Source organism: Lynx canadensis, chromosome B4 (assembly GCF_007474595.2).
Source record: "Lynx canadensis isolate LIC74 chromosome B4, mLynCan4.pri.v2, whole genome shotgun sequence".
NCBI classification, from domain to species: Eukaryota; Metazoa; Chordata; class Mammalia; order Carnivora; family Felidae; genus Lynx; species Lynx canadensis.
Window position 1 is genome coordinate 78,644,054 of NC_044309.1, and position 22,853 is coordinate 78,666,906.

The following is a 22,853-nucleotide window of genomic DNA, read 5'->3' on the forward strand; positions in this document are numbered from 1 at the left end:
TGGTTAGACCCCCCACTTCGACTTAGGTCATGATCTCATGGTTCATGGGTTCTAGCCCGAGTCCACCTCTGTGCTGACAGCTCAGAGCCTGGAGCCTGCTAAGGATTCAGTGTCTCCCTCTCTCCCTGCCCCTCTTCTGCTTGCACTCTGTGTGTGTCTCTCTCTCAAAAATAAACATTAAAAAAAAAAAAAAAGAACCAGGGACCATGGAAGCCAGAATGAAAATTCCACCACCAGGTGCAAACCACAATGCAGTTTATTGAAGCTACAGGACAGAGAGGTCTTTTCTTGGAGCCAAAAACGGACAAGTACCACTCATGGGAAATCAAGGCACAGATAGGTGTGTGCGTCGGCTGCCTGGGGCTTTCCCTCAAGCCAGTGGGATGTGGGGCTGGAAGGGGGGGAACCTGAGAGGCAGGAAGATGAAAAACCCGGCTCCTGGGCCATGCCCCTCAGCCTGGCTTTGGGGCAATAGATGGTTTTTCAACCCAATCATCCTTGGCAGCAAATTTTGGACTAAGATGCCAGTCGTCTGGGAAGGTGGGACTCCAGGTCGCAGGTCAGAGATGCAGTGGTAAAGGGTCCCACGGGTTGTGGAACAGCACGCAGAACTGGGGTGTGCAGGCAGACGAAGGGGGCTGGGGTCTTGAGACACCTGGGGCATGGCGCCAGGTGGGAAATTTGTGGTGGGACCGCCAGCTCTGGGAGGAACTTTGCAAGACCTGGCGGGAGCTGTTGCTGCCACCCCCACTGATGGCACATGAGCCCCCCGAACTAGAGAAGCCCCCGCGTACCACCGAGCCCCCTCTGGAGCCCAGGCCCTTGTGGGCCCCAGCTCTGCCTTCCAGGGCGGCCCCTCCCTGGGCACAGCCGCTGTCGCCTCCGCTGCTGGTGTTGTGTACCATCTCTGCAAAGAGCATTTGAGGTCAGGGAGCCTATGGGGCATCCTACAGCCCCGGGGCCACCCCCTCTGCCCTCCAGCCTTCCCCGGTGTCCCACCCACTGAAACTCCACACAGGGTGGTGAGGGCAGGTGGCTGGCAGGGGAAGGAGGGACTCAGAGCCCCTGGGTTACCCTGGCCACCACCCAAGAGCTCTTCCCAGCCTGCAGGTGAGACGATCTCACACCAACGCTGGCCCACTATTTGAGAAACCTTAATCTCAGCGGTCCAGCCCCTTCCCAGAGAAAGCACTGGGTAACTCACCAATGCTAACAGAACTCTGGCACTCGCCAGACATCCTGTGGGAAAAGCAGAGGTCAGTGTTAGCGACCTGTGTGGCAACTCCCTCTGCTAGATGCACCTGCTTAGGTCCACAGCAATTGACGTTGGCAATAAGAAATAGGATGGACTCTGGATGGGTAAGGTTGGACTTTAATTATTGCCCTTCCTACTAGCATCCCAGAGTAACAGTAGAGGAACATCCCCTGGCCTACCCATCCTCTCTTTATTCAGTAAATTTTATTTGAATCCATATGGGCCAAGGTCCTGTACCCAAGGGTCAGGCTACAGGAACTGACTCTTCAGACCTACAATTAAGCCAATGATAAAGAAATGGCCTAGAAATAATATTTATGCCTATGACTCCTCTTTGCAGACATGTGTTTTACAGCTAAGACATGAGACAAGAAGGGTGGGAGGTCTGCCCAAGGTAAGGTTCTGGTGGTGTCACTATTGTACAGAAAACACAGCTCTCTGGAGGTCTGGCAGCATCTTGCAGCCCTGAAGAGGAGAAGGCTGGGCCCGCCAAGGGCGCATCACCACCTCCAGCAGTGCGCACATGCACACACTGATGGTACCCGATACCTGGCAGCTGGCTTAGGCAGGAAAGCCACCGGGCGTCACTGCCTCTTTGGGAACCAGAGGGATTCCCACTAACCTGCACTCCTCGCCCTCCAGGAGGGTCCGGTAGGTGGCAATCTCAATGTCCAGGGCCAGTTTGACATTCATCAGCTCCTGGTACTCCCAGAGCAGCCTGGCCAGGTCCTCCTTGGCCTGCTGCAGGGCAGCCTTGAGGTCTTAGAGCTTGGCATTGGTGTCCCTGAGGGCCAGCTCCCCGCCCTGCTTTGCATCAGCGATGGCTGTCTGCAGGTTGGCATTCTCGGGGGATGGGGGCAGGAGTTCGATTTAGATTCAAGTGACATACACTGAGGGCCTGCACTGCATGCTTGGTGTCTGCATGTGGGTCACCTCACACTGGGCAAATGAGGAAACTACCACCCACAGAGGTTAAAACCTGGGCCTTCGTCTAGGTCCTAGCACATCAAGGAGTGGAGTTAGTGACACCTGGCCTCAAGGACCTAGCCCGGCTCACAAGGAGTCAGACTCTGCCTTTCTCGCCTTTCATGGTAAGAGACTGAGCATCTTCCAAAGACCTCCCACCTCCAAGAAGTCTTCCTGGATTATCAGAGAAACTTTCCTGAGCTACTCTCCCAATTCATTCTTCACCCAATCAGCTTCTTTCCCCTACCTCCTTAACCTTGCCTGTATTCAGTATTTCTGACCCACATCAGCAACCAGACTCCAGGGGTACAGGACCTGGATCCACATGACAAGCTTTGCTCAGCACCCAGCCCAGAGCTGCACCTGGTCAATCTTGGCATGCATGAGTCCAGGACATGGTTTCACTGTGGTAAGTGCTGAGCCCTGAGATTTATGGGGCAAGCATAAGCCCATAGCCTCAGACACACACTCTTCCTCCTCTTCCCACCTGCTTCTTGGCACTCTCGATCTCGGCCCGCAGCTTCTGGATCATTCTGTTGAGTTCAGAGATCTCGCTCTTGGTGTTCTTCAGGTCATCTCCATGCCTGCCGGCTGTGGTCTGCAGCTCCCCCAACTGTGTCCAGGAAAGAGTTACCCTTTCAGAAAGCCAGCAGGTGCCTTACAGATCCCCTAACCCAACGCTTCACATCACACACAAGAAAACCAAAACACAGACATGTGATTAGTGCAGAGTCACCCAGTTGGCGGAACTGAGTGCTCTCGCCCCTGCATCAAGGGACCTGTCTTCTAGCACAACAGCTGCTGTTTGTGGAGCAGACAGTTTGCACCAGGCCCTGTGGTTGATGTAATACTTCACAACGACCAGATGAGAAAGGCATGGTTACCTCCATATTATGAATGGGAAAACTGAGCACAGACTGCTTAAGTCCCATGACTAAACTCATCCAGCTATCAAGTGGCAGTGCCGGAATTTGAATGCCAACATTGCAGATGCTAGAAGCATCTTCTTAACCAGCAGACTATCCCTCCTTGGGCAGAAAAGACAGAAGAGTCAGCCGTACATGGGCCAGCTGATGCCCCATTCAGATTTGGGAACAGAAGGAGGGGGACAGAACTCCTTGTGCCTGTAGCCCCTTTGCTCCACCCCCTCTGTGTCTCCCCACTTCTTTCCAGATGCTGGCTTCAACCCCTCAGTGTGATTGAAGCAGAGCACACAACGACAAGGTCCTGATTGGTGGAGGAGTGATGGAAATGTCTCCAGCAATAAAGGGAATGCAGCCAGAGGGATTAAGGATTTTCTGACCTGGGCATACTGACATTTTGGGCAGCATAATTTCTTGTTGGGAGGCAGGGTCATGCATTATAGGATGTGTAGCAGGATCCCTGACCTCTACCCACTAGACTCCAGTAGCACCCCCACCGCCACCCCAGGTGTGACAACCAAAAGTCTCTACAGACACTGTCAAACATCTCCTGGGAGAAAATCATGCCTTCCCCTCCTGTTGAGAAGCACCAAGTTAGAGCAAAGTCAGAGCTTTCCGGTTAGGAAGGGAGATGTATGTGGGTGAGATCAGACCAGTGAGGCAGTGAGGGGACTGCTAGGCTGGCGATAGAGAAAAGAATGACTCAGAGGCAAGGTCTGCCCTCCTGGATGGCCTGCTCATGTAGCTTGATGGGAGAGCAAGATCCTCCAGAGTTACATGCTGGTGTCACCCACCTTGGTCTGGTAGAGCACCTCGGCCTCTGCCTTACTCCTCTGGGCAATCGCCTCATACTGTGCACGGACCTCAGCAGTGATGTTGTCCAGGTCCAGGCAGCAGCTGTTGTCCATGGACAGGACCACAGACGTGTCACTGGTGTCTGCAGAGCTCCTGCGGAGCCAGGCAGACATGCCCATTCCTGAGCAGATCCACACCAGGGCCCTGCAGAAGATGGGGAGCCACCAGCTCTGGGAGGGTCGGGACTGACTGAGGGCCAGGTGGGAAGGTATCACTTTTGTCAGAAGCACAGAGAGGACTCAAGCCCCTAATGGTGAGCTCTGAGTGCCTTCCTCTCCAGGAGGGGGAAGGCAGGTGGGGCAGAGGCTTGCACGTGAAAAGCACACTCACAGCATCATAGAGGGCCTTCAGGAAGTTGATCTCATCTGTCACAGTCTCCACTTTGGCCTCCAGTTCCACTTTGGTCATGTAGGTAACATCGACATCCTGGGGGACAGTTCAAACACTGTTCCCTCCAGCCTGTGGGCTGGCCCAGTCCTGGGCCATGAGGAAGGGGCCACCGGAGCCTCTCCCCTCCCCCCCCCCACCCAGGAGCTCCCTCTCAGGGGAAATGAGGCAGGCGTGTCCTCACAGGACTAAACCACTGTCTGACAGGCTGGGCTGGTGCATACCCGACAGAGAGGAGCAAAGGAGCTAAGGGGCTGGGGGGGGGGGGGGAAGGAGAGCAGGGCTGGGGCCACCACAATGGGCCCAGGGCAGAGGAGGGTTTGTGACTGTGCAACCCTCAAAGTTTCTCTTTAGATGGATTATGGGGATGTACTCCTGAAAACACAAAACCCTGTTGCCTCCCTTTGTCCATTTTCTCATCAAAACTCAAGACCTAATGAGATTCATAAGCCCCACATGCCCATCAGGGAGAGGTATCGCCAAAGTCTGGCAGGCCCTTTATAACCTGCCCCTGCCTGCCCACCCTGCTCAGCAGGCTCCCTCCCGGCCCCGGCCCTCACCCACATAGCCTAAAGGAGACCCTCAGCTTAGTAGGACTAAACTCATGCTTCCCCTCAATCTTCCAGCCACTCTGCTTAGTGGGAGGTGGGGGTAGGGAGGGACCCTTCACCTTCTTCAAGACCACGAAGCCATTCTCTGCAGCCATGCGCTTGTTGGTCTTCTCTTCATACCTGTGAGAAAAGAGCCCCTGTCTGATCTGCCTTCTCTGGGACATCCCCATGGCCCCAGAGCCCTTCTCATAAGTAACATGGACTCAGGACTTCTGCCAGTTTCACTCAAGACAGGTGTCATTGCAATGCACAGCCCTTCCGAAGTCAAGGAAGAATTCGTTCAACAGACTCTCTGCTATGTGCCAGGTACCACTTAATAATAATGAATAACCACTTCATTACTGGACACTGGAGTAGAAGCCCGTTCCTATTTTGGGGTCCTATTTTGATTCATCTCCTAAGGCTTCCTGGAAAATTTTGGATTTTTGAAAACCATTTCTAAGACCAAAGGGAGATGGCTGAGCTGCTTTTGGGAGGCAGGTGGGTGGTACCAACTAGTGTATAGTGAGTATAGTAGCCCCATGGGCTCCCAGTAGACACTTAACAAATCAGCGAAACCCAAGAATGGGTCGCTAAGAATGTGCCAGTGAATTCTGCTTGTATTAACTCATTGAATCCTCGTTACAACCAATAGGGTAAATGCTCCCACTCTTTCCATTTTACAGTGAGGAGACTGATCACAGAGCTCCTAAGTGGCAGAATGAGGCTTGGCCAAGGCACAGCAAGTTGCTATTTGCTGAGAAGCTTATTGACAGGGGAAATAAAATTCCGATTCGGAGGAGAACCTGAAGACGGTCTAGCCCAGGGAGGACAGAGGACGTTAGCCGAGTCTGTTAGCTTCGGGGTGTCTTGGAACTCCCCAGAATTCTGTGTGTATACCCTTTCACTAAATTCTCAGAAGGACTTCTGCCTCAAGCAAGCCATAAGCCACTCCTTTAAAGACTGGGCTACTGAGAGTCAGAGAGGATGGGGTAAATTCTACAAGCTTACAGCTAGCTGGAACAGAGCGAAGCCAGAGCCCAGGCCTCCTGCCACCCACCCCTGCCACCTGCCAGCTCACCCGCCTCACCCAGGGACGGGGCAGTGCACACCTCTTCTTGAAGTCTTCTCCCGTCTCCTCCCTGCTCCTCAGCTCACCCTCCAGCTTGTCCTTCTCTGTGTGCAGCCCATCCAGGAAGGCCTTGAGGCTACTGATGTAGTTCTCAAAAAAGGCTCAAGGTGGTTGTCGTTGCTATTAGAACTGGAGCCCTGCTCCTGAAGGAGGGTCCACTTGGTCTCGAGGACCTTGTTCTGCTGCTCCAGGAACCACACCTGCAGCCCAATGGGAAGAGCCCCAGGGAGCTGTCTAGGGCCAGCTCCAATCATGGCGGCCCATGGCTTCCCCAAAGTCCCAGGGGTCTCCTCCTCTCTCCTGCAGGGCTGCATTCCGTAACTCTGCAACAGTTTAGTCCTAAACCCATGTGGACAGCAGCATTGGGGTAATGCAGGGGAGGCAGAGCCCTACTGCACAGGTAAGGAAGCCGAAGCCCAGAGATGACCAAGGACACACAGCAAGTCAGTAACAAAACACAAGTGACGTTTCCTGATACTTAGGCTTGATGATCTTCCTGCTATATCATTCATTCATTCCTCAGTCATTCGTTCCTCAGTCATTTAGTAGTCAACAAATAGCAGGAGATCCCAACATCCAAGAGTAGATAGAGTCCCCAGGAAGAGGTTTGCAGGACCGCCAGGTACACTGCACTAATGTGGGAAATGGCAAAAGCCATAAGGAACTGGCTTTCAGGCAGCCAGTGTCCCAGGAACAGGGTCCAGACACACCTAGAGTCAGCCTCGTCTGACAAACCTGGTTAAATGTAGGGCTCAGCTGCATTTAAATTGAACCACTGGTTAAAAGTTCTAGGCCAACTGTACACACATGTAGAATAAATATCAATTGGCCATTCAACAAACATTTGCAGAGCACCAAGCTTGTTGCCAGGGCTTATGCTGGACAGTCAAGACCGTCAAGACCATGAGAGGCTCAAGACCCTCAAGGCTCATGAGAGGGAGGGGAGCAGGCACGGAGAGGGGCCCGTTGGGAAGGGAAAGCTGGAGGAGGGCCAATCCGGCCAGGAAGCGGGTGTAGACCACCTCTTCCAGACCCAAGAGACCACCAGACTTTCCTCTTCCAGGCTCACATTAGGATTCCCAAGGCCTCCTCCCCCTGGCTCACGTGAGAGACACCACCTTCCCCATCCGGGAAGGTTGGGTTTCCTCCCCAGGAAAATTTAAGAAGAATGAGAACTATAAAAATCACCACCGTTCTGCAGCTGGGCAGTGACTACTTAACTTGAGCTAGATCGTATGCCAGTGAAGGCTCTTTTCCACCACGAGTTTTCTGAAGTATCTTTTTAAAAAAATTTTTAATGTTTATTTTTGAGAGAGAGAGAGAAAGAGAGAGAGAGCAGGGGAGGGGCAGAGAGAGAAGGAGACGCAGAATCCGAAGCAGGTTCCAGGCTCTGAGCTGTCAGCACAGAGCCCCACATGGGGCTTGACTCCCAGACCCATGAGATCATGACCTGAGCTGAAGTCGGACACCTAACGGACTGAGCCACCCAGGCGCCCCTGAAGTATCTTTTTATTTATCATCATGATGTATACGCTACAGGGCTAGTTACGTCCAACACATCATCCTGGAGGAGTAGATTTTTGTCCTCAAATTCTTTACATTGTTCTTGCTTCCATATTAGAAACAAAGTTTCAGATACCTTCAGACTCAGTGTTCCAAGTTGTTGGGACACTGTCATCTGTATTTCCCACCAGCCAGTGACATCCTTGTCTGTCATCTTGAATTCCTTTTCCAGGATGCACTGCCTAAAACCCATAAATTTTACAGAAGCCCCATTGAACCTACCAATTTCCCTTTTGTTATTTCCATTAAAGTTGAAAGAAGAAAGAAAGAAAGAAAGAAAGAAAGAAAGAAAGAAAGAAAGAAAGAAAGACAGACGAAGGATGCCTCTTCCTCAGGTTGTTGAGAGGATCATGTATGAGAAAAGTTCTCTGTCACTTGGGTGCGGTATGAATGTAGGTCGTTTTTGTAACACTTGTCTCCTACTTCCCTTCAGCAGCAGAGACCAGTCTTGGTGCCTCTGCTGCTGGCAGCGAAACCGTAGCTCCTCTGGGGGGAAAGAGCCTGCATAGAGCGTGCATTCCCACTAACATATACATGCAGATAGACTCGCAAAACCACACACACGCACACACCTGCTCTCTGATCACAGTGCACTGCCCCGGGCTCTCTTCCCCGTGAAGCCCTTTATGTCGCAGACGGGGACTGCCCTCCTTGCCCCCTCACCCCCTACGTACCTGCCCCATGCCCTCAAGGCCCTGATTCTTGCCCAAAGCTTCTCGCTAATCTGAAAAAGCAAGACACAGCAATTGAGTCTGAATCGGGGCACAGACTGAGAGTTCACAGCCCAGGTGCTGTCTGGACACAGCCACCTCCTGAGTCTCCTTGTACTCAGCTTCCTTTTCTGCACATACAGGGCTTCAGACTTGAGTGGGCGGGGGGAGGGGAGCGGGGCTCACATTGGACCTACTGAAGTCAGGGGTTCAAAGGAGGTATGGAAATGAGAGAAAGGGCACCGGTGTCCTAGGCCCACATTCCATCCACTGCCTCAGCCTGCTGACATCTGTGATGCTGAGGACAGAGTCAGTCTGGGGAAAGTGGAAGGAGGGTGGGTTTGGGGCTGGGAATTGTGGGGAGGAGACATTATAACAATATTTATATAAAGTCACCCAGTTTTCGCAGACATGTGAGGCTGGTCTCGACTCCCAAATCCGAACGGTGCATTTCCAGCGTGGCCCCTGCCTTCCTCGAAAGAGACCTGGGAGCAAATGAGGAAATGTGCCACACTGTCTTCCCACCCCCTGCCTACCATTTTCTCCAATCCTTGCTATCAAGGGAAACACTTTGGAACGATTCAGTGGCTTCCACCCCTTGATGGTTGCCAGCAACCTGGCCCGGTTTGAATATGCTGAGAAATCAGGTTGCATTTTAAACATAAAGAACAAATTCCAAAGAAACTGGGGTGGAAGTTTGAGGCTCTAATGAGGGCCCATCCCAAATCCCTTCTTTCTGGCAAAGCCCACTGCTAATCCCCCATACCTGCAGACTATAAACCCAGTTGTTCTCCTCGGCTGCCTCTTAGAAAGAGGAGCAGAGCGTGTTATTACCAGCACAGCTGGGCCTTCCCAGAGGGGAGGGCATAGGGGCTCCTTGAGAGACTCGGGGCCCTGTAGCCCCTCCTCTCCATGGCCATGGCTAGGCCTCTCACGAGGGTACCATGACCAAGGCCCCCTCTGCTCTGAGGAAGCCGGGCTGTCACTGGGGGGAGTTAGGAAGGCAGAGGAGAAATCGCTCCTGGCTGCAGGGAGCCCTGGCTTCTCTGGGAAACAGGGCACTCAGATTCAGGCGCTCAGGGTTAAAGACCAGCTTGGCAACACATAGCACAGCAGATGGCAAATAATGTGGGTTGGGGACAGTGGTGGTTGAGTGGAGCTAGGAAGGAGTTGAGGAGAAAGAAGCGCGTGGGGCTGCGTCAGGATGGGGGCACTGAGTCAGGAGGCCTTGGATCGGGTGTGGGGGAGGTGAGGGACTGTGTTCTGGTGTCCAGGACAAACTGTCATCCCGTTGTCGGCAACTGGAGAGAACCCTGCTCCATAGGGAACTGTTCAACACCAGGTGAGCTCTGAGCCAAGTCATACTGGGGAGGGACCGGCCTCGCTGCATCTAGAACCCAGGAAAGGTCTTAGGCCAGCAGCTGCTGTCCTAAAGGACAGGGTCCTTGACAGATGGGTGGCCTCCTCAAAGTGCCCAGACGCTGCCACCCCAGGAGGCCATCAGAGCAGTGCCATGGAAAGCACCCTGGACAGAAACAGGAAGCCCTGCTTCCAGGCTCCGGATCCCTCTGGGCTACCATTTAGCCAATCAGAATAGAGCTGATAAACTCCTGCTCCGCCTATGAAGCGGCTGGGAGTTGGGACGTGAGGTAAGTGCTATACAGTGTTGTATAAACCAAAGAGCAGACACGCTGTGTCTGTTTCTGTGTCTGTGTCTGTGAGGGACTATAATAGCGGCAGGTAGGCAAGCCGTGGCGTGCTGGCCAGGGGGCGGGCTCAGTGATTGACATTCACAGACCTCTTCCCTTCTACCCTCCCTCCCAGCAACCCTGTAGGGAAGGGCACGTAGTAGTTCCATTTCACAGATGAGGAAAACTGGGGCTCAGAAGTTAAATTGCCTGTCTGAGGGCCCACAGACAGTAAGTGCCAATAGCCTCCGATCCCATTCTGTCCCAATCTGGAGCCCGTGTTTGTGGAGCAGCCAGGCAAGACTTGGGCTTCCGGCAAAGGCCTCCTGTGGGGACCCCACACAGTGCTCTCTGTCTGTTCCTACCCAGAGCTCAGCTCATGGAACAGGCCCTGACTCTGAGCAACTGACTCGGATTTGATCAAGTTTGGGAAATGGCAGATGAAAACAGAGTGCAGAACCAGGAGCCAAGGTACAAGCAGGACCCTACTCTTGTCTAAGCCCCCAGCAAGGGCACTTGGCAGTAGTTCGCCAGCAGTGGGGGTAGTTGATGGGTGCTATATCATCTTACCTTTTTCCAGTGAGTATCAGAGTCCCAGTTTTGCAAGCCAATGGGCTGCAGGCCAGGGCCATGAACCACCCTGACACTAAGCGGTTCACAGTTAGTAGCCCCGCCTTCTAAATGAGACCCTAGTGTGAGGCTCCTCTGCCCTCCCCCTCATCTGCTCCCCAGCCACCCCTTCCTGAACACCTTTCTGTGCTGGGTACTACCTTGACCTCTTCTGACTGGCTCCTCCTCTGTACCAGGGACCATGAAAAATCCTCTGGCTTCAAGCCCCCCTCCCCTTTTCTTTACACCCAAACTGACCCATAATTTAGAAACCAGCAAGCACCCCAGCCCCAATGGTGTCCTGTCTTACAGCTCCTGGGACACCATTGCCCATAAGTAAGTCAGACGAGAATGTCTTTCCTCCCCTCAACCAGCGGGAAAGCCCGTGGAGGGCAGGACCATACTTGGGGCGGTCTCTATACCCTCAGCACCCAGCCAGCCAGCCTTGTACAACTTGAGCCATTCTTGTTTCCAAAAAGTGCCAAGCCACAGCCTCGTAAGCATACGTGCCAACACTTAATAGCATCTGACATTTGTGGAGTGTCTTCAACTTTTTAAAATCCTTTCACTTATCAGGACTGACAGACAAGTGGGCAAGCATGCCACACAGAGACACACACCCTCCCGTGACTCACAGACAAAATGCTCTCAAACGACCTGCAACCCCAAACGAAAACGACCAAAGCATTAAGCACGAACGAGGTTTGAAGACTGATAACAGTCAGAAGGTAAATGCTGTCCCAACCTACCCTCTGACTCTGCTTTCTCCCAAGAGGCATGGAAACCAGAGCTGGGAGTGAGGGTCAGGCACAATGCTCAGAGAGCCCAGGCAGGGGTAGCCAACCCTTGTTTTCCCTAGGACTCCATTCCCAGCAAGGGGCACAAGGACCACCATCCATACCATTATCTTTCCAAACGTCCATTCATTCTCTCAGCGGTCGTTCATCAAGCACCTACTTACACCAGGCACCAGGCTACCCAATAGGAACACGATCCTGCACAAGACAAGGTCCAAGGTCTGGAGAAACTCACGGTTGTATTGAAGGAGGAGCCAGTCATGTAAACAACTCCTTATATCACATCGGGATCAGTGTTTTGGACAGCGGTACTATAGGCATAAGAGGAAGAAAGGCTATGGAAGGCATCATAGAGGAGGCAATTTTGAGTGGGGTATTGAGGGATGAGTAGGAATGGGCCCGGTGGATGGACAAAAAGAGAAAAGCATCCCCAATAGAGAGGAAAACGTTTCAGATACAGGTGAGTGGGGAGGGTTAGTGAGAGACCCCACATTCTTGCAGAATAGAGGACATGGAAGGGGGGGACAGGTGATATGGAAGGTTGAAACTGATTATGATGGTGTCTTTGTGCTATGCTCCAGAATCAAGGCTTCACTCTGTGGGCAGTGGCCTTGGGGCTGACTGCACATCAGGATCACTGGGCAGCTTTTAAGAATCCAGATCCTCAGGCCTCACTCTTGATCTCCTGAATCAGAATCTTAGGTAATGTGGCCCAGGCACCTGCATTTTTTTTAAGTTCCAGTTTGCTTTAACTCTGATGTACTAATCCCTAAAACATAAGCAACCTTATTATAGGAGGAAAACTTCCACATCTTTGTGAAGGGCTGGGGGAGCCATAAGAGAGAGTCACCCGTCCTGTCTTCAGACCAGGTATAGACTTTTATCTAGACCAAGAGGCTGGGACAAGCAGCCAGTCTTTAGAGGCAGGTGCAAATGCTGATGACTGAGAAGCACCACCAGAGCGCTGGAGAGCCAGCAGGAAGCTTCGAAACACATCACTGAGAAAGGGTAAGAAAAGGTGAACCACAGCCTAGGGCAAACATGTATCTGATGGGTCTCCAAAACGTCATGATGAGGGAAAGAAGCTAGACACAGAAAGAATATATTCTGTATGATTTCATTTACATGAAATTCTAGAAAAGGCAAAGTAACCTGTAGTGACAGAAAGCAAGCCCCAGCCTGGGCCTGAGGGCTGGAGGATGATTGACAGCAAAGTGGCGTGGGAGAAAATTTTGGAAGATGTCCTATATTTTGATTGTGGTTGTATTTACACGGGGATACACCTCTCTGTGAGTCAAAACTCACTGAAATGTACTCTGAAAATGACTGCATTGTTATTGTATGCAAATTATACCTCAGTGAAATTGATTTTAAAAAGGGGACAAGAAGGGCGTCTTGGGTGGCTCAGTCAGTTGAGCATCTGACTTGATTTCAGCCCTGGTCATGATCCCAGGGTCTTGAGATCAAGCCCAGTGTTGGGTTCTGTGCTGAGCATGGAGGCTGCTTAAGATTCTCTCTCTCTCTCTCTCTCTCTCTCTCTCTCTGTCTCTCTCTCTCTTTCTCTCTCTCTCTCTCTTTCTCTCGGCATCTGGGTGGCTCAGTCAATTGAGCGTCTGACTTCAGCTCAGGTCATGATCTCGCAGTTTGTGAGTTCAAGCCCCACATCAAACACTCTGCTCTCAGCACAGAGCCCATTCTGGATCCTCTGTCCCTTTCCCCCTGTCCCTCCCCTGCTTGGGTGCTCCCTCAAAAATAAAACCATTTTAAAAAATTTTTTAAAAGAGCCAAATTATGGAAAGAGCCTAAATGTCCATCAACTGATGAATAGGTAAAGAAATTGTGGTTTATATACACAATGGAATATTATGCGGTAATGAGAATGAAATATGGCCTTTTGTAGCAACGTGGATGGAACTGGAGAGTGTTATGCTAAGTGAAAGAAGTCATACAGAGAAAGACAGATACCATATGTCTTCATTCTTACGTGGATCTTGAGAAACTTAACAGAAGACCATGGGGGAGGGGAAGGGGAAAAAAGTTAGAGAGGGAGGAAGCCAAACCATAAGAGACTCTTAAAAACTGAGAATAAACTGAGGGTTAATGGGGAGTGGGAGGGAGGGGAAAGTGGGGGATGGGCACTAAGGAAGGCACTTGTTGGGATGAGCACTGGGTGTGTATGGAAACAAATTTGACAATACATTTCATATTATAAATAAATAAATAAATAAATAAACCATATTCAAATTGTAAAAAAATAAACAAATAAAACAAAATACACACTTGTCAATAATTACAGTTTTTATGAAGGGAAATAGAAACCATGTCTACTCTGGTCACTAAACCACTTAGGATAAGAGTGACTTGAAAATGGGACCCAGAATTAAAGACAGTTCTTGTGCGTGATGCCAATCCCTCACTGTAGCGAAAAGGTGGCATTATGCTCCAAAGGGCTGATGTGGTTTGTCTACCGTCAAGTCCTTATAATCTGGGAATAGCTCAATCTCCGGGGGGGTGGGGGGGATACAAAAGAGGGCAGGATTTATGCCTTTCAAAGAGTTCAGGTAGTAGTGATGGTGGACGCAAAGGGTTCATGCATGGCCCTTTCCACGGCAGAGCAGGGTCGCTCTCTCCCATCGCCTTCACCCCCTCACCTCGACTCTCTGACACAGATCGAATGACAAGGGAAGTAGAGTGTGTCATTCCAGCTCCGAGAAAGTCCTGGGAGGTCCAACGGGCGCAACAGGAACTGGGCTTGCGCCCTGAGGAGCGCCATCCCAACTGGCTTCGGCCTCAGCTCCCTGCTTTCCTCTTCCTTGCCCAGCCCCACCTTCATGTGCCTTCCTGAGAAGCACAAAGCCACTCTGCTGCTGTGCACTTGTCCATCTGGTCACCATACCTGCAAGAGGAGAGAAGCCTGGGCTGGGCACAGCTGTGTCAGAGGCATGCTAGGAAGGTTCCCCGGCTGGCCCAGCTCACCCCATGTTCCAGCTTCCAGGTTCCAGCCCTGGGATTCCATGGGTGAGCCAAACAGAAAGCCAGCCTGGTCATAGGGACCCACTGAGTCCTGTGTCCTCCCAGCTCATCCCGGCTCTGGCATAAATGTTCAGGATGTTGGTAATGGACCATAGAATGGGGTAAGGGCAGTACTTCTCCAAGCCCAAACAGACCTAGATGGCACACGGCCTCCTTTCCCATTCTGCAGCCCTGCTACTCGGGTCCAATCCTCTTTTCTCCCATATTCCTCCGCTCCCCCACCCTGAGGCTTGGGGACCCCCCATGGCTCGGGAGTATCTCTCTGTTCCTCAGTCAGCACTGCAGTTAATATCCTTGCAGTCTACCACGGGGCTAGGAACTCACAGAGAGCGACCCCGGGCTTCTGTCTCTGCAGCCCCTCTCTTAATCTAATCCCTGTGCCCAGTCACGCTGAGGCCCAGCTCTGCTGCTCTGGTCCCCAGACAGAGGGCTCTGGGAATAAGGACCATGAATCAACTCCTTGGTCACAGGAGCCCCAATGCCTAGCACAAGGCCAGGCACAGATTAGGCACTCTATTTGCTTTATTATTTACATTTTAGTTACTATAATTGTAATAATAATAAAATAATAACTATTAATAATCTGGTTTCTAGACCCTTAATTAATATGAATTAATAATAACAATGTGGGGCACCTGGCTCAGTCGTTTTAAATGTCAGACTCTTGATTTCGGCTTAGGTTGTCATCGCACGGTTTCATGAATTCCATCCCCGCATCGGGCTCTGCTCTGACTTCGTGGAGCCAGCTTGGGATTCTCTCTCTCTCTCTCTCTCTCTCTCTCTCTCTCTCTCCCCCCCTCTCTCTATCTGCCCCTCCCCCACTCCCGCTCTCTCTCTCAAAATAAATAAACTTTAAAAAGATAATAATAACATTGTATCACTATTTGCCAGACACTTTTGAAATGTTCAGTATATGTTCAATGAATTCACTCTCAGGACAAACCTCTGAGTCAATTATCATCCCTATTTTACAAATTAGGAAACTGAGGCACAGAATAGTTAGGTAAATGACCTATGACTGAGCAGCTAGAAAGCCACATAGTCAAGGTTAAACCCAGGCAGTGTGGATCTAGAGTCTGTGCTCATAAACACAGTCTACACTGCAGGTCTACCAGTGAGACGCATTAAGCTTCTTCCCTATTCCTCACTTTGAAACCTGTCCAGGTGGGCCTGCAGGCAGCTGGTGTAGGACTCAAAGAAGGGCTGCAGGTCATGGGCACTGGCCCTGGGGGTGGCCAGCTGCTCCTGCAGGAGGCACCACTTGGTCTCCAGGAGCCATACCTGCGGTCAACCAGGGAGGAGAGGTCATGGCCTGCCTGGCCTCCAGCTCACGAGCAGACCCATTGCCCCAACCCAGGCCTTATGTTCCCAGGCCCCCTCCCCACCACAGGCCCTCACCTTGTCGATGAAGGAAGCAACCTTGTCATTGAACATCTTGATTTGCTGCTTCTCTTGGTCTTCACCCTCCTGATCTAGAGGGTTGATTCCTATGTTCAGGGACTGAAGGAGGCTCTGGTTGATGGTCACCTCCTGGATGCTGAGGGGAAAGCCCCCTGAACCCTCATGGCCCCCAGATCCACCAGGAATGCCTCCAAAACCACCATATCTCCATTGCCCCTTCCTCCAGCCTCACACAGGCTCCCTCCAAAGGCACCCAAACATCCCCAGCATCCCCACACTGAGCCCCCAGCCTGGGTGGCACACTAAGCAAGATTTTCTTGCTTCCCCCAAGGCTGTATAGGCTCTGGCTGCCAAAGGCACCCTGTATCATGACACAGGCTATGAAAGCAGGTTAGATAAAGGTGCCCCCTCCAAAAATGATGTAGTCCTAGGATTGCAGAATTTCGTCATAGACAGTGGGCTGAATCTCTGTCCCCCACTCCACTCCGCTGCTTGGGCCTCAGCTAGAAGTCCTTTGTGGTAAAGCCTCATAAAGATCTGCTACAGCTCTGGTGGAAATGCGGTAAGAATGCTTGAGAAGTGGCACAATTTGTTTGTTGTAGGGAATGTAGCATAACCAATTATCTGCTGCCTTCTAAGTCTGCACCAGCCACCAGGATTTGGCATTGACTTTGCAGTGCAGACTACTACTCAGTAATGGCATTGTGTTTCCTAAGGACAAGGTTGTGTTGTATCATGATCCAATAAGGGAGTCCGTCTCAGATCCTCTCCAATCACCAGGATTGGATAGCGGGGGTGGTGGGGGAAGAAGACATAGAAGGCTCCTCCACTGAGAACTCCCCGGCTGACAAAGGGAATGGAGGTGCACGCAGCACATGGAGAGACACAGAGACCCTAAAGCCACAGCAGGGCCATGGGCCTCAGGACCTGATCTCAGGATAAATTTGGAGCAATTCACACACACACACACACACACACACACACAAACACCACACACACACACACACACTCACACGCACACACACACACATACCCTCCATGAGACCTGAAGGGCCAACAGGGCTTTACTAAAGACACATTATGACAGACTAGCTTTATCTCATTTTCAACAGGGGCCACTTGCCCAGTAAGCCAGAGGATACTACAGGTGTAGGGAAGCAGGGTCCCAGAAAGATGCCAACTGGGTTGCTCATGAGGCAGATGGAGAAAGACCTGGAGGAAGTATAACACCGGTAGCACATCCATGGCCAGCTGACTCCCATTCTCTGACCTGGACAGTGCCCCTTGACAGGATGCTCGATCCTCCGCCCTCATTCACTATGCACTCATCCCGTATCTGCTCTGGGCCCCGAACTGCCAGGTGCCGCAAACAATGGCTGTTGCCTGCTCTGCCTGCTCAGTCTGCCAGTTCACGGGCCAGCAAGGAAGGCAGACACGTCAATACAAAGGTACTGAGAAAGACAGGTGTGTTCAGGGCCTGCTGGTGACACGATGAGGGGGTGAGTAACTCTGCTGGTAGGTGAGGGGCAGACATGGAAATCTCTCCTCAAGAGCAGATGTCAGAGCTGAAGGAAGATGGGGTCTCAGAGAGTATGCCCGCCAAAAGGGAAGCATGTGCAAAGGACCCAAGACTTGGAATAGTTCAGAGTGTTTAAGAAAATGGAAGCATTTTTGCTCACTGGTAAAGGTAATACAGAAAAGGGTGTGGTGTTCTGGGACCGCATTGGAGAAACAGGCTGAGCCCCTTCAAGAAGGCCTGATAGGTCATATGAAGATGTCAGATTGCTTCCTCAGGCAACAGGGAGCACTGTAGGACTTAATGGGGGAATAACATGGTAAGATTTGTGCTTCAAATGCAATGCAGACACCCTCAAAGTCCTCCAACCTCCCAGATCTTGTTTCCCTTTAATAACCAACCAAATGTCCAACCCCCATTTCAATTCTGCAGGGAGTTCAGTACCTCCCTCTCCCCCACACTCCTGTGGAGCCCTGAGCCAGACCTTCCCTGGTCAGTCTACAATACATCTTCCTACCTGTTGCTCCCAGTCACCAAGACCACCGTCCGCCCCTAGCCCACCCTGGCCAATAGCTGACCCCAACCCTCTTCCTTTGCCAATGATGTACTGTAATGAGAGTACAGTACGATCCAGGAATGACCCCAGTTCCTTATCTGACATCCCTGTGATAGAAATGTCATGGGCATCCCCTGGGAAATGCTTCCTTGACCGTGGCCTCCATGTGTGATCTCCTGACATGTTGTAGGAGCCACTCTTCCTCCCTCTCTCTCTGCCCCTCCCCAGCTCACATGCTCTCTCTTTTGCTCTCAAAAATAATTTTTAAAAAAAACTTAAAAGAAAAAAAAGAAGGATATAAACAACCCATAGTACTTCAATACTATGGAATACTCTTGGCAATAAAAAGAAGCAAACTATTGATACACACAACAAATTGGAGGCATCTCAAAGGCATTATGCTGAGGGAAATAAGTCAGTCTCAAAAGGTAACCTACTGTGTGACTTGTTTATATGAGATTCTCTGAGAGACTAAACTATAGTGACAGAACAAGTCAGTGGTTGCCCATGGTTAAAGGTGGAGGGAGTGTGTCACTATACAAAAATAACATTCAGGGGTTTTGGGGGGTGATGAAACTATTCTGGACCCTAACTGTGGCGGTGCCTTCACGAATCTATACTGCATAACTGTTAAAATTTATAGAATAGTTCACCCCAAAAAAGTCCATTTTAACATATGATAATTAAAAATACAGACAAAGGAAAAAGGAACATGTTGAACAATATCATGGCAGAGGGGTTGAGGTGGGGGAACACTAAATTAGCAGGACACTAAATCTACAAGACAAATGACCAGGCTTCTTCAAGAAATAAATTACAAGGAATAAAAAAGAGGGATATGACCCAATTGCAATGCATGAACATTTTTTAGATCCTGATTAAACAAGTGCTTTTAATGCAAACATTCACAAGACATTATGGGAAATGTGAACTCAGACTGGATTTTTTTTATTTGAATATAGTTGATAAACTGGACTGAATTTTTTTATCAAAGAATTAATGTTTATCCTGCTAAAAGTGATAATTTTAATATGGTTATATTATTTTAAAAGTCCTTATCTTTTAGAGAAACTTAAGGACTATGTATGAATAAAATAGTATGATGTCTGGGATTTGTTTCAACATAATCTAGAGGGGTAAAAGGAGTGGGGAGAATAGAAATGAAACAGAATAACGAGTTGATTGTTGAGTTGATCGTTGATGGGTACAGAAAGAAGCATTCATTTACTCTTCTGTCTATCTTTATATTTATTTGAAATTTTCTATAATAAAAAAGTTTTTAAAAAGCTACTTCCCTTAAGATTAAATATAACACCTTTCTCCTCTATTCCAGCTCAGGATGAGTCAGTGGCAGGAGCTGCCAAACTGCCAACTGCAAAGTTGGAGGATACATAGTGAGAAGCTCCATGCCCACTCTTTTCCTTGGGCTAGTCAGGCCACTCTTGGGAGTTTGGGTTGGGTTCCAGACATCCAGAGGATGTGATGTCTATGACAGAGCACCCAGAATGGTAAGGGCACCCAAAGCAGAGTTGGAAATGGAATGATTCCACAAGGAGAAGGAATCCAATAAAGGGGAAAAACATCCTCGAACATTTGTAGACTGTTGTGCACAAGAGGACTTAGGATTTTCCCTACAGCCACTGAGGGGAAAAAACTTGGACCAATGAGTAGAATTTACAAGGTAAAACTCAGTTTAGTGTCCTTTATGAAAGAGAGGAGTTACTTTCCACAGGAAGCTGCTGACTATAGAATGGTGTTTTAGAGAAGACTTCAGTATCCAAATAGGGATTCCTTTTCAGGGCCTCTGAAGTCATTTCTAGCCTTGAAAGTTTGACTCCTCAGAAATTAATTAACAGTGGTAACCCTCAAAATAATAGTGGTAATATCTCCCATATATTGAGTACCTATCTTGTTCTAGGAGCTGACCTCTGTCATGCATTGTACAATTTAATCAATACATCAGTCAACAAGTACAAATTTTCTGTCTGATATCACCTAAGATACAAACAATATACGGCATAGTCCCTCTCTTTAAAGAGCTTATAATCTAGGGGCGCCTGGGTGGCTCAGGTGGTTAAGCGTCCAACTTCGGCTCAGGTCATGATCTCACAGTTTGTGGGTTCAAGCCCCACGTTGGGCTCTGTGCTGACAGCTCAGAGCCTGAAGTCTGCTTCAGAATCTATGTCTCCCTCTCTCTCTGCCCCTCCCCTGCTCATGCTCTGTCTCTCTCTGTCTCAAAAATAAATAAAACATTTTTTAAAACTTTAAAAAAGTAAAGAGCTTATAATCTAGTTGCTAATCAAAATTTGTATACAAGTAGTATAATATCTGTATGAATATTTTCACTTTATAAAATACTTTCATGTATATTATTTCATGTATTTTTTGAAACATCCCTGAGAGGTAGATATTGTTTTTATTATCACATTAGCGAATACTAACAGCTAATATTTTAAATTACTCTCTTCCTCTGTGAGTGTCCAGTTTCCAATTTGCTCATCATGAGCCTAGCTCTGATCAAGAGAAGAAGACTATCCTCTCAATTTTCTTTATTTTCATTTCCCTCTCATCCCAATAAGGGAGTTAAATTAAACATAATAATCCAAAAAATAGTAACAGTAATAATAGTAATAATCCATGTTTTTAAAAAGGAAGCAAGTATGCTAATCATCCAATGACAAATACTGCCCAGCAGCTGAGACAAAAAAGCAAACATGCTAAATTAGGTAAGTTTTATTATCTATAAGGACTCTGACACTTGTTTGTTGTTCCCAGTTTTAAAAGAAACAAAACAAAACAGACAAAGCCTGGGTCTATTTTAAAGTTGAACTTTGAAACAAATATTAATATTAACATTACTTGATCTTAAGTGGAAAATCTGTGAGCACATGTAAATAGTCAGAACTAAAGGTGGGACTGAGAAGTCAGGTTTGGAGGGATTGAGTACCCCAGGTATCTGGACCAGATCTCAGAACCAAGGGCAGAGCAGGGCTGTGAATAGTCAGCTTCTGCCTTCAAAGACCAAAGACATTCCACCCCACAAATCTATCATGAAACAAACAAAACCACATATGTGACATTGGTACACCATGCAAGTTACAAGCATGGACTCTAGGGTCCAACTACTCATGTTCAAACCCTGGCTGTACCACCTGCTAACTGCATCCTTTGGCATAGTGTGATCTTTATGTCTCTGTGCTCCTTTTTCTCATCTATAAAGTGAGGATAATCATACTTACCTCATAAGATCATTGTGAAGATTAAATTATTTATGTGTGAAATTCTCCGAACAATGTCTGAGGAGGTGAAGATTACTTAATAAAACCTTTTTTCATTTATCGATTTTCCAGAGCCTTGAGATCTCAAGATGTGGGAGGAAAAGGGAGACAGAGAGCTACAGAGTCTTACTGGGAAGAGGGGCAACTGTCATTGAATCATAAGGAATGAGGACACAAGGGCAACGTTTGACCACATTCTCCTACCACTGTAGCCTAAAGCCCCCAAGGGAGGAGATAAAGAAAGGCTGCCCCTGGAGGTGACCCAGGCTGGGCACTGCAGTTAGTCAGTTGGCTGTCACTGAGCCATTTGGAATTCTTGGCAAGGATTACTGATGCCAGTATGAGAAGTGTGCCAGCCCCAAGGCGTGTCCTGCCCTGGGATAGATCCAAAAAGAGTGAAGCACAGCATGGCAACTGAGCAAAGTCTGACCCAGTTGGCTTAACTCCAAAGACACCCTCAGCACTCTCCTCCTCTCTTCTTCTCTCACTCCATACGTAGCTGCTAATGTAACATCCTGCAGGCCACATTTTGAGTATGTTGCTCTCTGATTCGGCAAACATCACGGGTCCCTATTATTCTGAAAAACTCATAGAGTCAAATACACCATCACATATTATAATTTAATGAAGAAAAGGAAACAGAGATCTGAGAGGAGGCAAGGAAGAGTTTCTATATAAGAGAACAATGGGCAGGTGATACGCTCAGGGACAAACTCCTAACCTGACAGTGTCTACCTGGGTCCCCTCTTGGCTTTGAGCCTCCAAGCAGATGAGAGTATTTTAGGAGAGAGGAGCGATTATAGAGAGGTGTGGCTAAAGGCAGGGGAAATCCTACAGTTGCACATCAAGGTCCAGTCTCAGTATTTGATGCAGGAGCTCTGGTCACTGCTGGTGGCAGTCTGCACGATCCTAGCCGAGGAAGAGGATGAACTGCTCAGTCTGGGACTCTGATCCATGGAGATGCTCGTGCTTCTGGACTGGATGCCTTTCCCACATTGGTGGACTCACTGTCCCTTTGGATGCCCTGGCCACCTCTGTTGCCCAAATGCCATTGCTGCTGCTGCTGCTGCTGCTAGTGCTCCCAGCACTAATGTTCTTGCTGCTGGATGTTTGGCTGACCACAACTGAAAAAAAAAAAAGGGGGGGGGGCTGCTCAGTGTCATCTGTCTGTCTAAATGCCCACTGTATGCATTCCTATCTTTGGAATGAGTGTCAGAGAAAATTCAAAAAAAGGTGACCACCCTCCCATGGTAGGGAGTTCTTTGTCTGAGGGGGAATCCAGGACACACACTGGATAGGACATTAGATAAGTCCTACCCAAATACGACTCTCCCTTTGCCCCTCCCTTTCTTTTACTCTTGGAATCAAACCGTGGAAAAGACAATTTGCAGGTGGGCAAGCTGAAGCAAAGCCACAAGAAATCATCTCAAACAATAGAAATGGAGTGTGTAAGATACTCACAGATGCACACTGGGCTCTGACACTCCCCAGACATCTTGTTTAGGAAAACAAAATAAATATGATGGGAACCTCATGGTGGTTCCTCTCAGCATCTCTGTTCAGAATTATCCCTTGGGATGCCAAAGTACAATAA

At 49.3% G+C, this 22,853-nt stretch overlaps 1 protein-coding gene across 1 annotated transcript; it reads right to left on the reverse strand.

Moving 5' to 3' along the window:
• Positions 1–560: 560 nt before the first annotated feature.
• Positions 561–22,754, reverse strand: LOC115518706 (keratin, type II cytoskeletal 3-like). The gene is given in 12 exon segments (XM_030322261.1): positions 561–907; positions 1,205–1,239; positions 1,878–2,098; positions 2,709–2,834; positions 3,939–4,081; positions 4,326–4,425; positions 5,057–5,117; positions 6,089–6,206; positions 6,209–6,308; positions 15,907–16,125; positions 22,268–22,383; positions 22,721–22,754. Coding segments are annotated over 12 exon segments (1,620 nt in total).
• Between the last annotated feature and the right edge of the window lie 99 nt (positions 22,755–22,853).